The sequence below is a fragment of the Netta rufina genome (assembly GCF_964035555.1).
Source record: "Netta rufina genome assembly, chromosome: 2".
In the NCBI taxonomy this organism is placed as follows: Eukaryota; Metazoa; Chordata; class Aves; order Anseriformes; family Anatidae; genus Netta; species Netta rufina.
Genome location: NC_140124.1, coordinates 40,944,503 through 40,963,257, shown reverse-complemented (window position 1 = coordinate 40,963,257; position 18,755 = coordinate 40,944,503). Strand labels below are relative to the sequence as shown.

General features: G+C 44.9%; 1 protein-coding gene across 4 annotated transcripts in view; it reads right to left on the bottom strand.

The window, feature by feature from the left end:
• RARB (retinoic acid receptor beta) overlaps positions 1 to 18,755 on the bottom strand; it is a gene marked incomplete at its 5' end in the record, with an annotated part of 187,494 nt that overhangs the window by 12,668 nt on the left and 156,071 nt on the right. For all 4 annotated transcript variants that reach the window (XM_084306862.1, XM_084306864.1, XM_084306861.1 and 1 more), the window contains one exon: positions 5,208 to 5,368. In XM_084306862.1, the coding sequence (XP_084162988.1) occupies positions 5,208 to 5,368 (161 nt within the window). The remainder of the gene's footprint in view (positions 1 to 5,207; positions 5,369 to 18,755) is intronic.

Here is an 18,755-nt window from a genome sequence, read left to right as displayed (position 1 = left end):
TTATCCAGTTCATAGAAAGATGGCATAGCGTAGAGCTACACAAAGCAGAGCCTAAAGCAGGAAATCATTTTACAATAGGGTATCCATCTGGAAAAAAAGACGTTGCATGAAACCAGCAAGTGTGAACGAAATCTTCATCAGTATCATATGAGGTTACTTTATCATGCTACAGTACTGGCAACGGGAAGTTTGACATGTCTTCTATTAAGAGTAATGCACGGCCGTCCTAACAAATGTAAATCTAACTCACCATTATGCAAACTGAAAAGAAGGGGCAGTTAATAAAACACAAAATAACCTGGTGTTTTATTATGCTGGTTGCCAGATCCTCGGCATTGGGTCTAATGTGGTTTACACATTATCTTTGAGATGCTACAAATGGGACGACTTTTAACATTTCATTCGGTAATGGATGTGGTCGCAAGCATCATGGAGGATCCCTAGATTTTTAGCAGCATTTCTGACTGTGTAAAACCAAAACTGACTCAGTATCAATGTATAGCTTCAACAACAGAACACAGGGTTAATAAAATGCACATTAGAAATGGAAACTTTGATTAAATTTGCCTGGGGATCTCCTCTAACCACGCTGTGAAAAACATGCAGACGCTATGACTTTTCCTGAATATTTTCCTGAAGCAGTTTTTTGGGTGTCTTTTCCAGGAGCAGTCTTGCATGTTTTTCAGGCCTTTGCACCAGTGCACATATGGTGGAACAATACTGTAATACACCCTAGTGACATCTTTATCAGTGGAAAAGCCCAACCTTGCTATGAAATCCAATTAAACAGCCATTTTTGCCACATAAATTGATCCCCTTTTTTCCATCATTTTTGTTTTTCATTGCGGGCTGCTCCGTCTCCACATTAACAATACAGGACGAGGTACTCCCAGAAACATACACAGTAGCAGAATCCCTACAGTCTTTAAAATCCACTTTACAAATGAAACAAGGCTCGCAGGGGCACTAGCCCCTAATCAGGAACACTTGCTACGCCTCCTTAGTAAAAGCAGCGATGCACTGCAGCTCCTGCCGCTCCACCAAGGAGCACAGCACACTTTGCTCCACTCCAGCATCGGGATATCTGTGTCCTCTCCGGTGGCACAGAGCACGAGGTGTGTAACTTCCACGCCAAGGACTTACAAAGAGTAAAATGCCACCGAGGGGGGAGACGCCTCCGCTTCCAGCCAGCAAAGAGCAACCTGGGAGAACCTGAAGCAAGGTCCACAGAGTAAAAATTATTTTCTGTTTTATCCTCCCTTTATCACGAGGCTGGATGTAACACAGCTGTAGACTTACAAATAATGCCAGTCCCAAGGGACAAGCAGTATAGTTACACTCAATTATACTATAAAGTATGACATCTCTAGAGAAATTACTAGGGCACTTTCTCTTACCTGGCTGACAGTAATAAAACAGATCTATTTATGATGGACTTTTGAAATCCATTACGTTTAAACAGCTTGCTGATTCTCATCATCGACAGAACTATACTTGCCCCTGCCTACCAAATGCAACTGTTAAGTCAAATGACCCAGGGAATTTAATACAAGTGCTATTCCCCCATTATTTTAAGTAGACTTTTATTAACTATGCAAAGCACAGTAATTATTACAGATAGGGACTCTTTCTTTTTAAAGAGCAGATGGATATAAAAAAGGTAATTGAAATTGCTTTTCCAAAACCTTTCTTTGAGCAGGTAAAAATACACAATGGGAAAAAATACAACCACACAACCTTTCCTGCAGGAAATGCAGGCTGTGGTGGCCAAGAAGAGGAGTTGGATATGCAAGCTAAATGTCTGAACAGATTTTTATTTTTTTTTTATGGCTGTATCTCTGCAAGCTCTTTTTTATTCCACTCTCATATACTTACATCCTTTGCTCTTTCCAGCAACAAACAAAACCATGTTTTACATCGGTCCAAAAGATCACATAACCAAAGGTGTACAGGAATTGCACGTACGGAGCAGATTCTTCTGTCCACGGTTCCTATCACTACGCAAGTGCAAAGCTCATGAAATTCAGGTGAATCCACTTTGATAAAATGTGCTCATTTCTCGCCTCTCACTTAAAACCAAACAAAAACCCTACCCTGTGAGGTTACAGAAGCAATCCATACGCTTTGCAGCATGAGAGCACCACATTGCGTGAATGTTAGCCTGCAGGACCAGGCAGGAAAGCACGACTGGCTATTTTCTACTTGTACTAGCTTGTTACTGTCAAGAGCAATGATGCTAGAAGCATCGCATGCTTCTAGCTCTCCTTGGGCTCAGCATTTAGAAGAAGGGTTGTGTGCTGTTTTTGACTTCTGATCTCTATTTCAAGTGTCTCAGAACGAAAGACTCTCACCTGAATCCTGCCACCAGCTCATGTTGTTGTGTCTGAGTACTGAAGCTGTGTCCCTCTCCATCAGCACAAACACCTTCCGCATCCTGCAAGTCATGGATCCTCCGTGCCTACAGGAAGGCTTCTCCCCTCGCTTGACAGACAGCTGGAGATGAAGCCCCCTTACTCCAGCCACAGGGATATTCAAGAATATTTCAATCCCCGAGGTCCTTTATTGGGTGCAAGCAACTGTGGGAGTGCTGTACTTTGTCCCTTTCAAAGCCAGGCAAAGATAACACTCACAAAAACGAGCTGTTACGCTGAATTCCTATCTCAAAGGCTGGAGTGGCTGCCAGACCTTAGCAAGAAGAGAGATTTAAATACCCCGCATTTCACACAGAGATTATGGGAATGACGCGAGAGGACAGTTAATATTTAGCACCACCACTACTAGTTCTGACGCAGCTGTTGAAGGAAGCTGTGTAGCTCTCAAGGTAAGCCAAAAATAACTCTTCCTGTATAATTTTGTTATTGCAACTTGTGCAGTACCAAAACATGACGAAGTGGCAGGACTTTAGCCACGTGCAGCTAACCGCTATGGACTTCCAGAAGACCAACAATAAAAACAAGTCTCTTTCACCAAGTTGTTCAATCTGTCCTGTGACAGAAATGAGCACCATTCAGCCTCAGAGACGGTGTGGGTTGTTAATGAGTGGGTTATTAATGAGCAATATTCAGCCTCAGAGAGGGATCGGGGTTACCTGGGACTCCTTGACAGTTCAGATTCATCCATTATGGAAATCCAGGTGCTCTCAGTGCAGGCTCTGAAATTTCTTCAGGGACACCAACTCTCCAGGAGGGTCAACAGGAACTCAAGAGTGAAGGCATCAGCAGTATGATATGCCTTCATTCGTGACAAGACCCTCTCCAGTTTCCACGTGTATCATTTCAAGAGCTAAAATATTAATGGCCCTTAAGCATCCAATACGTAATGCAAGCATATAGGTGCCCAGGCTTATCTTTCAACCACCCAGAGCCTGGTCAATCACCAGCACTAGGTACCACCACACCCGCCGTAGCGCTCTTCCAGCTCAGAGGTAGCACACCAGCACGCACCAACGCGCTCCCATTTGGAGGTATATGATACATTATTCTGGGATAGCCAGGGCATTTGCAAGGCAGCCCGTGAGCAATAAACTCTGGCATGCATACCCGTCTGGCTACGTGTCCCAGCTGTGGACACCCGATCACCTCTTCTGCGAGGCACAGACTCGCTGCCTTTGAACTGGGAAGATTTTTCACACTTGTCCAGAAGCGCTCGTGCATTAGCAGAAGTGTGAGAGCCTGCTTGGAAGATTTTATTCCCTTCAGGATGAAGGCACACAACCACACGTGCTGCGGGGAGGGGTGGAAGGCATTAAGGCAGGAATTTCCTTGAAAAGACACGCTATGAATCCCCCAGCCCCCAGCCCTGCCTTTGGTTATGTCACCAGCTGGCTGTTTTCGAGCTTCCAGCCTCGCATGCTGCGCTAGTCCCCGGGGGTCTGACTGTGCTTGCCTACTACGGCAGTATTTACCAGCACGCCGGCATTGATTGTTTTGACTACATCTAACATGAGCAGAGAAAGCACCAGAGAAGCATGCAGAGGACAGAAGCCTTCCCCAGTGCCAACAATTTTATGCAGGTCTCGAAATTAAATGTGAAAAATGTTCGTGAAAACAAACACGCCGCTTTCGGTGATGTGAAAAATATGCTCTTCCCTAATGTCACAACACGTGTATCTGCTTTTCTTGCACTTAAATTCAAAATCTTACACCTAGATCTGAGATTTTTGAGCTGACCTTAATAAATAGCCAAGAATGCCATAACACAGCACCCTGCTCACTGAATATTCATGCCACTCATCTTGCCTGAAGTACTCTTTGAGAAATGCAATGTTTGTTTCAGTAGCGGGGTGTTTACTGAAAAATGCAGAGGAACTCAGTGACAGAGCTTTCACCTGGCCTCTAGGTCTGGGTTTCTGGTGTCTGTTGGGGGCAGGGGACCAGGACTGTGCAGGCAGACAGCTGCTTGGCCCAGCCATCCACTCATCTCCCAGCCTCACATCTGAGAGCAGGACGTTTGGCACATCCCTCTGGAACAGGCGGTGCTGCTACAACTGACAGCAACAACAGACCAGCAAAGTCACTCACCTACTGATAGGACTCTGAGTACTGCCTAGCATTAACTTTTAGCATCTCTTTCATTACTGCATTGGCAAACTTGACATTGTATTTTCTCTTGTATTTGTATATAAAAAAAGTCTATTTCCCTGAGTCATCACCCTCTGGAGAAATTCCTACTGCACTGACCTTCTTGACTTGGAGCTGATTTTTCATTTCTAAAAAGCAGCAAAATGTTGGCTGCTTTGGGGTATTTTGGTAGACTAGAAGAGGAATACAGCGCAAATAAACATTTTGGAAACTGGTTTATTTAGACATTTCCCATTTTCCTTGACCATGGTAGCCTTGGGACTGTTACCAGTACCATTTACGAACTCTCTCCACCAGCAAAGTAGCCATCTGCTGATGCACAAGCATAAACATGTTTTTGGAAGCCAACAAATTTCTGATCAATGCTGGTATGTAATTCACTCACGGACTCCAAGCTTGTCTCTTTTCTGGACTAGTCTTTCAGTCTGTAGCTTTTTGTATAATACTGCTAAGTAATGCTTACAGTTAAGTGCACGTATTTCCATGCAGATACACACTTTTTGCATGGCTAAGGAGATCCATGGATTGCATGTACATCTGCACCCATTTCAAACATCAGAAGTCTCTAATCCCAAACTCATATGACCCACCTGAATCCAGAATACATCATCTACAAACCATACTTACTGTAGTGTATTTTCCCAGCTGGCAGAGCGAGGGGAAGGTTTCCTGGTGAGCTTTTCGGATCTTCTCAGTGAGATCATCCAACTCTGCTGTCATTTCATAGTTTTCTGTGGACTCCTGCTTTGAAGGTTCCTTCTTCTTTTTGTTCCTATCATTTCTGACAGCTGTAGAAGAACAAGCACAGATCACATGTGGTTACTCAGATCACCCCGTGTTACGCTTGTTGATCTACTTCAAAACACCGCAACTTTTAAAAAATGAATTATACAAGTGGAGATAAAAACGTTATATGCACAGAGAATACTTTCACAAGCTTAATTACTCGTCTGCATAAACTGAATTTAATGGGATAATGGTGAAAGCAAATTTCCGTATGTGTTTGTTGTGGATGTCTTGTCAATAGTTCCATACTGTCTACCCTCCAGGAAAGTGTACCACAATTTCACATGCACCGTGAGCCTCTTATTAACCTTGTGCGGTGGGATTTTTTCATTGTATCACTATAATTGTGCGTGGAGAAATTCTCTGCAGTGACGTAGTTGGTATTTTATTGGATGTGAACCACACTGAAGAAAGTAATGATCTCTCTTTTTAGATTTCACAATATGGGATGTAACCAACCCCGTACTTAATACAAACTCCACCCAGCAAAAATCATATGAGGGGAAGTTAAATTTGAAAACAGTCAGTGAAAGAAGATGAAACATTAAACTCAAGATCTGAAGATCAAAGGAGAAGCACAAACAGTTGAAAGAGCAAAAAATTGCAGTGAAGCTATCTAAAGTTGCTTGCCATCTGCTCCTGCACTCAGACCAGCCTTCTACCTTAGCCGAGTTGTGGGGGATTATTAGAAATATGCATTGTGCTGCAGTCATTCTGTAATTGATTTCCCTCATATTTGTGTCCTGTAATAAAATATGACAGCTGCGCCATCACCATGCTGCTCTGTTCTTTTAACGAAAATAGCTTCATTTTACAAGAGGTGCCCAGGAGATGGGTCTGTGTCCGCAGCACTGCCAGTATTTGTGTATTTCATCAAGAGGCTTGTCGTTAGCTAGAGCTAACATTTTAAGCGTAACCAGATGCACAAGGAACCCAGGCTTTACAACAAAGCCAAACCAAACCAATCCCTCTCCCCAAAGACTCAGTATCAATATTAAAGACCTCAAAGACCAAACAGAAAATAACACCAACATTCACCCGTGTTCAAACCCTCGTGATATTTAGACCAGTGCCCTGAATTCTGACAGGGTGACTGGTGCACCTGGCAGGTGGTGAGGACGACCAACCTATACCTTTCTGACCAAAGGTTTGGCTTTGCAACTGAGAGGACTCTGACCCTGCTCCAGCAAACGTTTTAAGGATGCACTTGACTTGAATCATGCAAAAAGATCCACAATGAGGTCAGTTATGTGATTTGCTGGATCACGGCGGGGATGCTGAGCACCTTGATGGTTTAAAGCCTATCCTCAAACGCCATCAGTTCTCACGTCTGGAGTAACAGAGACTCAGAAAAGTGAACAGGAAAGGCAAAGAGGCGCATTCTTGTGAAGGCTCGGTGCTAGCAGGGTAGGCAGGTCTGGGGGAGTCAGATGGATCCCCCCACCTTCTGACAAACACTCCCCTAACACCGGTGCCCTGCCTTGTTCACCGGGTCCCAGGGCAGGGCACAAATCAGGCCCAGGCACTGAAAAAACGTCCAGGGCCAACACGAACAGCTCGAGTGCTCCCAACTGCTGCCGCACTCCAGAAGTAAATCCTAATCACTGCTGTACTTGGGAGATAAAAGAGCTCCTTAGAAAATTATGTAAACTCCTACACAACCGCAAAAAGCAATAAGCCTTTGTAATAAAGCCCCATTTACTTATAGCTCCACGATTGACAAATTTGCTAAACAGGCGGCCTCAGCAACTACTTATCTCAATAGCTTTGAGCTCCTCGTGGAAGACAAACACGTTATTTAGGCCGGCCTTGGGAGCAGCTGCCAAGAGCTCCCAGATGCAAGGAGATAACTCAGGCAGGAATCCGGACACGGCTCCCGTGCTGCCACCGCGCAGCTCTTCCTCCCGCTGCACCTGAGGGCCTTTCCCCTCCAGAGGCCAGCAGAGGGACAGCTGCTGGTCAGCCCCCACCACCAAATGGCCCAGCTCTGTCCTTGCTTTTCATGAGCAAAGCACTGAGAGGTAGGAAGAGTGGAAGGGGAGAATTAACATGTCCTGAAAACTAACAGGTTTTGTTCGTTTGTTACCTTTTTTCTATGATTCCGACGGTCTTTGTAATAATAGTAAAGCCCAAGTAACATTTATCGTCTTGCTTCACGCCTACTTTTGATATTTTCTGCATTTTTCTAAGGCTGCATCTGACTTAGCTGCATTTCTGCACTTGCTGTAAGACAACACAATAAAGTGCTCCAGAAATATAAAGAATTTCTGTAATGTTGACCTGTTATGCAGATCCAACCGCATGTATAATTCAACTTAAAACAAGAGGGGAAAAGACTAAGATGGCACTATGCTGAAAAGAGTTAAATAAAAACACGAGCACACACATTTACACAGTAAATTTCAAAGCCATCAGTGCTCGGGGAGCAGGAACTGTCACGCTGCATGTGGGAATAGTTCTGGATTACAGCTTATGCTTATATCACATCAATCACACCTTTTTTGTGTCTCGGTCTTTACATGCATATGATCACATCAATCCCAGATGCAATTCCACTGCCTTTTAATGATGATATGAAAGTGATGAATCTGTGTCACCGCTAATGCTGCTGTGGAAAACTCAGGTTATGAATTTCATTACTTGGGCACTAAATTCTGACTCGACGGCTGCATTATTTAAGAGCTCCCGACAGGGGACAGTGTGGACGCTCCCTCGCCCCGCCAGAAGCACTGAAGTCACAGAAACTCAAACACAAATGAGGCGTGCGTGTGGTGAGGAGCACGGAGAGAGGCGTATCCCTGCGTGTGGGTACGCCACCAGCGCCGCCCGCCCAGGCCTGAGCACGTCTGCTGCCATCCATCTCCCCGGGACAGCTTCCCCGTCACCCCACGGACGCGCAGGCTGGGACTTGTGCTCCCACACCCAGACACCGCCGGGGAGCCGCGGCAGGGCTTGGTGCTGTGCCGACGTGAGGGACCAGCCCCTGCCCTCCAGTGTTACCCACCCTTCTGTCTGCTCCCTTCACGCCAGGTCTCCCGCTGCCTTCTTCAGCCTCGGACACACTTTCTGCCTTCTGCTTGAAGCTGTAGCAGGGATGGATGGCTTTCTTCAAGGGAAGCGGGGCCTGCTGTAGCTGAAGCTGAGGATAAAGGCATGAACAGCTTCTCCTGGAGGCGCCCAGCTCTCTCATTTAGCAGCCACACAGCAACTCTTGTGCGTGAGCAGGATCACATCAAGCGTGTCGTGACACTGGCCCACCAAATTCAGTCACCACTTGGCCTTGGAGGAGGCTGGGATCCAGCCCAAGAGATTTAGGCAGTTTCTAGATCATCAGGTAAAATTCACACCGACTTCTCACACTCCCATTTGCTGGCGGCGGCAGAAACGTGTGCCGTGGTGAAGAAGCTCCAACTCACAGCACCGTTTTCCCAATTACTTGCATGACCTTTGCTGCCCCAGACGCCCAGAAGATAGTTTGACAGCACCTTTCACGTATTATAATGATTAATCAGCTATAAATTCATGACTCGAAATGCTATCATGGCTGTTTTGCCTCCCCGAGATCCCCGTGACCTTTGAGTAGCTTTGTGTACTAGTTAACTGTTTTTGTTCCTGTTTTGACAACTCCCAGCGTATCCAGTCAGTTCGCATTCCTGCGAAACCACACTTCTCCTGTCCCGAGGTATTTCGAAGCCATTTGTTAAGCCCACAGCCCTCAGAAGCACTCGGGAAGCCCAGGGAGGAGGGCAGCACAGGGCAGGCAGGGCTCTCCGGCCCCTCACAGCGATGCTCTGCCGAAGGGCAGGACCCGTGGTGCCGTGCCCGTGCGGCGAGGCTGACGCTCAGCCTCGCACCCAAGGCTTCCAGCAAAGCCGAGTTGCTTGCAGGGGTGCAAGCTTTGGTCCCTTGACGTCCTGACACTCAAATTCCAGATGTAGCTGTTTAAAATCTCCAAGTCCAGCGAGTTAGCAGCTGTGGACAACTCCAGTCAAGTATGCGAAGCACTTAGCCAGTGCCTCTGCCAAGCCCGATCCATCAGGACAAATGCCTGACTTCCCCCCAGACACCGTGCACCTCCTTTCTCCCCATCGGCTTTCACTAAGCTGTGCTCACCACGGCTTACGGCAGCGTGCAGGAATGGCTCTCACAACAGTCCCCTTGGAAAACCCTGAATCCCGTCAGACCTAGCACCCCAAAAGAGGATGAGGAGGCAGACCCTCCGACCCCCCAGATGAAGGCAGCACCTTGCTGTGCATCACGCACCGGAGCTGATGGCAGCAGGCACGGATGTGGGGGACCTCGCCAAGAGTTTGTGCTCCAGGAGGTTGTTTTTCCCCTTTGGCTGGGCACATTACAGCCTGCTGCTGCCTCGGGGGGAGCAGCACAGGATGAGAGTTCACCACCACCCGACCTTTTGCATAAGCTCCACGCCAGCTCTGCCAAAAGTAAAGAAACAAGGAAAAAATCCTCTTGAAAACAACACAATCATGCTTGACAAACCGAGATGCCATCAAGTCAGAAGGGTAAGAGCCCTGTTCCTCTTTTCCTAGCCATACAACTGCAAGCCAAACACAGCTTTACAAGATGCAGAACACCAGGTAGTTATAAATGGATTGGCTTTCCTGGGCTGTGATTTCCAGATGAAATAATGTTTTCTTTCAGGCAAAGCCGCTCGGTCTTTAAAAACAACAGGAAACTATCTTAAAACAAATTCTCATGCCAAAACTGAGCTTTGACATATGGAGAACGATCGGAGGCGACGCACATTTCTCATTAAAAACTCTTGCTTCTAATGCACGAAGCCAGTAACGAGCACGGAGCCTCGAGCACAAAACCAAACTCGGCTGAAAACTGCATGTTGTGTAGCTAACCCAGAGGAACCCACGAGGTCGGCTGTCTGGCGCGGCCGCCAGAAGGAAACATCTCGAGTTCAGCGAGATCATATCTCTCCGCAGACAGGTCTCAGAATTCAGAGGGAGCGCAGAGAAACAAACCATGAAGGGAACTTCATGAGAACCTGGCACGCTCTCATTTTTCCCCAGGCATATATTAAAGCATTCAAACCTGCCCCGGGTTTCCTGTTGAGAAATGCTGCTGGGCTACGGCAAGGGTGCCCTGACCAGCGCTCCAGGAAGCCCTGGCATTGCGCCCCGGGTTCGGCTCAGCAGCAGGGGAAAGCACCACCAACCCGAAGGACATCGCCACCCTGCACGGCTCTTCCAGTCATGGGTGGTGGTGGTGGTGTGTGTGTGGTGGTTTTTTTTGAGGAAGGTGAATCTGAACTCTGCCTAGCAGCTCTGTATTATTCATTACATAATTGCTATGTTTTATTAGAAATATGATCTATTATAACCTTGAATACAGTAACTTAAATGACATTGAAAATTAGATTATTCTGATTATTAGAGAAGTGAGAAAGGTACTAAACATTTGTAAGCCTGATAATCAATCAGTGTATCCATCTGAGTGCAATAAAAATCAATCAGGAGCTAGTGCGTTTAAATCTAATTTTTTAAGCATGACATTTTCTTCTGAGTTTCTTTTTTAAATGTCACCCTCTTCTACAACAGTGATTGATTCTATCCCCAGGGACAGTTAACTCCGACTGTTTTATTCATAGCACCGAGATCTTGTATCCACATTCTTTTCTAAATATCAAATTAATCACAACAACAATATTTGCATCAAAACGTGAAATTCAGAAGCACACACTCGTGTATTCAAAGCAGTACCAAACACAATGCTACATTTAAATTGGCTCAAATAACGCGATGCTTTTAACTAGCAAACAGTGTTTTAACACAGAAAATGGTGGAATTTTGTGTCCCTTAGGTTCTCTTTTTTTCCCCCCAAGAAAGGGAAGGCCAAGGATTTGCTTGTTTAAAACATAATTCATGTAGAAATGTTTCAGCAGCGAACAATGAATCACTAGCTATAGGGAGTCCCTGAGTAATTACCTGTGCCTCCAAAATAACCTTATTAGGCTATTGTAAGTATAGGGGAGACCTTTGATACCTATAGCCTAAGGGGCTCTATTTTTCCATTCATGCACAGGGGATTTATATGGTTATATCCTATTATAACCGACGAAAGCAACACATCTCCCATTTATGTATGAGGATAACTGCAGGGTTAATATATCAAGAACTGAGTTAAAAGAACAGGTTTCATTATGTGAATGAGTGATACAAATGGATGCTCTACAGCTTTGTTCAACTGGCCTGAAACTTGATCTGTGGTTTCAAGGATTCCATCAGCCTGAAAATTTTATTTTTGACATGAAATTTGGCACCTGCTAGTGTCACATCCCTGAAATATTAGTAGATGGAATGAGCAAAAAAGGAGTTTCTAGTCCCTTGAAGAAAAACAACACTGATCGAACTCAGACGTAGGATCAAAATAACCAAGCCAGTGCAGAACAATAAGCTAAGAAATACACATGGGGAACAGCTGAGAGGTATGGCTTTTGTATTCTTTTTCTTGTTAATTTATTATAATTTTCAAGACAAATAAGGAAATGGCACAGAATCGTATTTATTTGTTTTGCTTGCTTGTTTCTTAAACTTTTTATTTTTATTTTATTTTTTTTTGCTTTTAAGATATATGGAAACAAAAACATCTAAAACTGCCAATCCAAGACCTGAAATGGAAGGAAAACAACAAAAATGAACTGGTTCTAAATGCTATTTTGGAAGTGATTGTGGGAAGAACTTAGAGAAGGTTCCTTAAAGTGTTTCAGCTAGAAAAAAAAATCAGAAAGCTTGTCAACTACTTCCAGGCTCAGGGATGTCATGATAAAGTCTACCTGTATATTGACTGCATCATTGCAGGGCTGGTTCCAGTTCTGCAGAACGTGCCCGACACAATGAGAACTTGTCAAAGTATAAAAATCAGGACTCCAGAAATACAGATGGAAACAAACCCCACGAAGCAGGTCCTAAACAGACATGAGAAATTTCAAAGCCGAGAAGTTTAAAAGACAGAAAGCAAGCAAATGAGTGAAAGAAACCCAGCAGAAACAGCAGGCAGGTGTGGCGGGCAGATGAGGCAGTAAGTGGAGCAGCTTAGTCAGAGCCAGGACACACAAGGCATGGAGCATACGCCACGGGCTGAACCGAAAGCAGACTCCTTCATCTCCCTTACTGTCTCTCCCTACATGTTGCAATCAAACTAGATGGAAAGACATGGTTATATATTAATGATAAACTGTTTAAACAGCATTTGGCCTGAGATATCCATTCTCTGAGTGCTTTAATATCACCAATTATCACCGTGAAATAGGATAATCTAGAAACTCTTAGAAACTGAAGCTTAATGAGCTTCCAAAGGCTACCATGAACAATTTCAAGGAGAATAAATCACAAACATTTCCTACAAAGTCCCACCAACATATCTGCAATGGCAATAACCAACCCATCAGCCGCTGACTAAGACACAACTCAGCCACTCATGTTTCCTTCTGTATTTCACATAAGCATCACCTCGAGTTACTTATTGCCAGAAATTCCCGTGAGATGGAGCTTCTCCATAGGCAAGTCCCACAATGTCCCCATTCACCTAGAGTTGTTGGAATAATCTACAAAGGTAGATTAAACCCTCCCTGTTCATGCCCTGCTCCATTTCCCCTCAATATCCTGCATGGAATCAGTCACTTCCCTACTTTCATGTAAAGAAACACAATTTTTATTAAGATCTACCATGACACCTGCAACAGGCTTTGCAGAGTAACAGCATCACCTGGTGGATATTGGCAGCCATCCCTTTCCCTGGTCAGTGATGAACTCCAAAGGAGCTTTGGGAATCAACCACTTCATCCCGGGAGGTTTCCCAGACTTATGGGGCTGTGACTACCTTGCTGCCCACTGCCGACCTGGGGGAGAATCCCCCTGAAACTAAAATCCCCAGGAAACTGAAGTATCGTCGTGTTGCCATCTACTTTTTCGTCTGCCAAAATCCCAATGGATTTACCAGGAACTTCTTCAGCTGCCTAGATAAAATTCTGCGTACAGCTGGTTAAACTGAAATAGTCTGGGGAACTGGACAGCTTTTATGGAACAGCAGTGTCTAAACACATTAGCTAAAAATATACACAACCACAAACACGACGTGATTATTCTTTCTCTTCCTTACAGCTGAAGTGACTAAATGCATACACAGCAGTTGAAAAATACTTCTAAATAGTCAGCCTGACATTAACTTTCTATTAATCTATACTACAAAAAAATAGCACAGTTGTTTTTCACAGGCTGGGGAAAGAAAAATTCCTAAATTTCAAACTCTGAACTTTCAGTCAGAAGTCACTAAGAGGCCATTAAATCTGTCTCATCTGATTTCAGCTGTTCAAGTGCCCTTTCGAGCTACCTTCTCAAAGCAACTGCCCTTTTGAGCTACAATCTTGAAGTCTGGTACACTAACTCTTTATGGATAACCGATTACAGGTAAAAATATCCTGAACCTGACCTTTCTCTCCAGGGTCACCAAAAGGTAAACCAGTCTACTCATCTACAAATATTACATTAATTTCTCTTATGAGACAGTCATGGTAGTAGGATGGCTCACAACTGGGAGAACTTGGGGTTATCCAGTGTCATCAATTCAATTTGTTGGACATTATCCAGGATTGCTGGTGGCAAGGAAAGTGCACTGCTGTAAACTAAAACCAGACACCGCACTCTGTTTCTGCCCGGTATCTGGCCTGACTGTAGCCCCTCGTACGGTTCAAAGTGCTACAGCTCTTTTATTTCTCATCCTAATGGGCACAAACAAAGAGAACTTGATGTGCTTGTTGCTGAAGTGGCAAGCTACCTATCGCGACAAACTGCAACTTCTTTCCTGACAGGAACATTAGCCAAACTTTTTCAAAAAAACAGCTTTCCAATAATACATGTAAGTGTGTTAATTCAATATAAAGAATGAGACTCAGCTATGGTACAAACCTAGGCTTTCTGATTATACATGATAAAACAGATTGTATGGACAGCAACTCAAAAGGCTCTTTTGGGGGAAAGAAAGGAGATGGGCCAGCACCCATCTGGTCACACTTGGCCACTCAGCACCCAGGGCAACGGCTCCTGAGAAGGATGAGCAGGAACACCAAGATGGTGTGCCATCTGCATTTTTCCCTTTCATTAAGACAGGTTTCACGCAGTGAATGCAATTTGGCTTTCCCCAAACTGGGTTCAGTCCTATGTTACTCACCGGCTTTAAAAATCCCAGCCCCAACTTCCCCCCAGTACTGCTGAAGTTGTGCAGTGGTGCTACTCCACCGATCTCAGCAGAGCCCTATTAGTGTAAAACTACAGTAACGTAGTGGGGGATCAGACCTAATATCTCTATCTGCAGATGGATAATACCGCATTCATAGCTAAGTTTCATTTCTTTGTTTTGCCCCCAAGGCTAAATTTCACATTTGTACCTCCTGGTGTCTTGTGCAATTGTGTAAAGGTGCATCTAGCGGGAGAGCTGCCAACTGACAGCACATCTGAAGAGGCCTGTGCGCACTGCGTATTTCATCAAGCACAAAGAATATATCACCTCGTGCAAGCGTAAATTGAGCTCATGAAGGTGGAGGAACAGTTGCTCCAGATGTGTTTTGAGAAAGGGAGCTGTAGTCTTGAACCGCGGTGCTAGCCCGCATCACAGCCTAGGCAGCTTGCTGCCCTGGCCTCCCACTAAGCCAAGAATAATAAAATCAAGCAAATAGCTCAGCTGCTATTTACCTACTCCTCTGAAGGTAATGTGGAAAACACGCCTTTATGAACACACAGAATTTTTTTCCTAAGGATAGAAGCTTGTTGATATGTCTGGAAAAAAAAAAAAAAAAGGATCGGGAGGTTATTTCCAGCTCTCAATGCTTTCGGGAAGACGGGGGGAAGGCAGAGCTCAACCTCCCTGCCAGGGCTGCTGCCAGATGACCTGCTCTGCCAGGAGAGGCAGCCTGGGATGGGAAGGAAAGCACTGTACTGCTCAGCGAGGTGGACCTAAAAGCACCGGAAGAACAGATAAAAAAATGTAACACTGAAGCCTCGCATCTACGTGCAGCCCCACACAGCTGGTGGGCACGTGGCAGCATCTGCCCACGGACATGCTCTGCAGCTGGGTCCTATTTTTCATTAACACTGCTTGCCATTAAAATGGTTTCGCCATAATACTGAAAGAACGGTTTAATCAAATGGTAAAATAATATGCTCAAAAAATGCATTTTGTTTACTTCTGCTCCCTTTCCAGAAGCTGAGCAGTCGGAATAAAAAAATCTGTAAATTTGTTTGTGGGGAGTTCTTACTTTTTTTTCTTCTTTTTTTTTTTTTTTGTTTTTAATTACATTGTCCTTTTTTCACAAACTATAACCTAAGGAGAAACAGAAGACAGGTCGAGGGGGGGCTGCTTTTTACTCCCAGCCACAGGACTGTCAGCTCTGTGGAAGGCTAAGCCCAGCCACAACACGCTCCCTGGTCAATGGGAATAACACGCGCCGGCCGCGCCGGGCTGGGAGCACTTGGCTGGCCACATCCCCAGCTTCCCGTAAACGCAGGGCTGAAGCTGGCGGCTGACACAGGTAAACAAATTCACTTTCAACCTTGGCATCTCGCTGCCCACTCCGAGGCGCTGCACAGGCAAGCTGAGGCTCTTCACATGCTTCTGCCTCTGGCTCGCAGCTCATGCCTGGGGTCTCTGAGCTTGGGAGAGCACCAGGTTTCCTGCGACTCTTCAAAGAGGAAAGCACATAGTAGACAAAGCCTGCTGCTTGTGTGTTTAATAAATACTGCTCTGTCCATAATTCACACAGGCAGAAATGCTACTTTTCATGTATGAATGCAGATCCTCCAGACATCTGCACTCGTGCTTTATGTAGCGGCAGGAGCACTGTGGCAGTACGGGGTCTAATTCCCTCAGCACACCTGCAGAAACCTCAGCTGCTTCAATGCTCCTGTTAGGACATGAATCACTCCCCAAGCCTGCACCTAATTATCAGACTGTCTATTTTGATATATTCTATCTTTTATGTACAATGCCAAAGAAGTTCTTTAAAATATGTTCCAGCTACTCTTCCATTTAAAAAAAAATTAAAAAGGAAAAAAAATAAAAAAAAAATTAAAAAAAGCTTTTTTATCTGTGTCTTAAGTTCTGAAATAATAGGAGCAAGTGGACCAGATTACTTAAAAAAGAAGGCAGGGTAGCTACTACAGGACGGGCTTAAGGAACTTAATTCTGCCAGACAGGGTCAAGTAGCATCAAATCCTGATTTCTCCGTAAGATTTTTTTAAATATCCCCAGTAATGCCAGCACACAACCTTTCCACATTAAGTGCTTTCACAGCACACCAGACCAGTCTGATCTAGCGAACATACAAGGAGCAAAGCAGACAGACACTTGTTTCCAGGAAACAGCAAGATACTAAAAAAAGAAGCCTTTTTATTGTTGATTTGAAATCAAAGTGATTACTGAGGCCATTGCAACTTCCAGCACAAGCCTTACTGCACACAAGGGAGTTGGTTTTGAGAAGGCAAACAGGCGGCGGGTCACCACAGAGTTAACTCAATAAAATAATAATTTCTACTTGGATAAACTGACCTAGTTTTCCCAGACTTCTCCATGAAAACAAAGGATGCAACTTGGACACTAGATGACGTCTGAAGTGGAAGCCAAGAGCCGGGTAAGGAGCCTGGCCTCAACGCGCAGCCGGCCCTTCATTAAGTGAGGGTGGTGGGCCCCGGCTGGCAGAAAATCGCGTTACAGACACCTACTGCACAGCACAGGATGAACTGGCATTACTGGCAATTTCTACTCATACCTGAACTCACTGAGACGAGGACAAAACTTCCACGGTCTTTGACAGCGCGGGACTGGGCCCTGAATTTATCGCACCCAGGTTCGGCACCTCCTTTAGGAAAGACGTCTCCAAGAAGGTGTCATTTTGGGAGAGGTCCTCAAGGTATTGCTGCCGGGGATCCCCCCTGATGGGCAGCACGAGCTGCTACATGTCGCAGGCGAGCCTGGCTGGGCCCAGGACAAGCAGCCGGGAGGCCAGGAGCCGACAGGGATCGGTGCCGGCCCCCTCGTAGCTCATCCCCAGCTTCTGCAAATCCGAACATACCGCGGTGCCGACAGCCGTGCGTTTGGGGATTCGAGAGGGTGTTGTTTTTTCCGTGAAATGCTGTTGTGCTGGAAGGCCTCCAACCAGCTGAAGTTAAACAATTTGCCCTGAGTCAATCTGCAGTGGAGGGAAAACCTAAATGTACGAAGGGGAAGAGGCCTGCCTCCCCCTCTTTTCTAATCCATCGCACAGCATTAGATTAAATACTCATTATAAATACACATAATAAAGTGTTAAGACCGGGATCCCCTTAATTGCCTTACTCTCCCTACATTTCCTGGTTTCTAGGGAATATTTTAAGATGTTCCTCATCCATTATTGCTCGGCTCATTAACCACACGGTTATCTTCCCACCTCATCCCCCAAACTAAGAAAAAAGACCCCAAAACTCATAGGGCTTAATTCTGCATACCCTGTGGAAGGCAGCTAATGCATCTGTATGGTTTTATGTATGTTCACGCCTTGCCATGCATAAATTATGCTATGAAATATGTTCCTAATAAACTGGTAAAATAACTAATAACTGACTTAGAAAGCAGCAGGAAATGTTGCCAAGAAAATGTTCTGACTGTCTCTGTAGTACAAGGAGGACTTAAGCCCTCAGCTGAATTAAAGAAGTAAAATATTTCTGCTTATTCTCTTCTCTCTGTGTAATTTTCACTTTATGAGAGAGGGCTGAGCATAATGGAGTTGCTTTACCTTTGTAACAACTATCTTCTTGCCTTTATTTGCTCGCTCGCTCTCTTTTTTTTTTTTTCTTATATTATTTGCACTCCTTTTCAATTTCGTATTATTTCCTGGATGTTCTGATTTAGTAGCAATGTTCACCCGACGAGGCATCCAAAGTGAAAAAATAAATACATTGAGCTTCTCCTTCAAGCTGCAGAAGGAGGCAAATTGAATGCCCTCCTTGTAGGAGAAAACTGTCAAAAGGCTCTAACAAATTAACAGTTTTCCATGTCACTTGTTACAGGGATCTGGACTGTACGAATCTGGTCCCTGAGCTCTGGATGGCGTAATCAGACAGTGTGACAGTACAACACGGACTGCAAGACAATACACATTGAGCTCTGATCTTCTGCACCCAAGTTTATGAGACACCTAACTTGAAACACAAGAGCCCCTTACAGGCTTACTCCCTGTGCAATGGAGACAGATCAGCATCGTTAGAGGACAATTTAAACCTCACTAAAATCTAATACTTCATCCTCCAGGATCAACAACTCTGTATAAAGAAAAAAAAAAAAAAGAGATCTTCTAATAAAATTTCAGAAGTGACACTTTTTTGAGTAGCT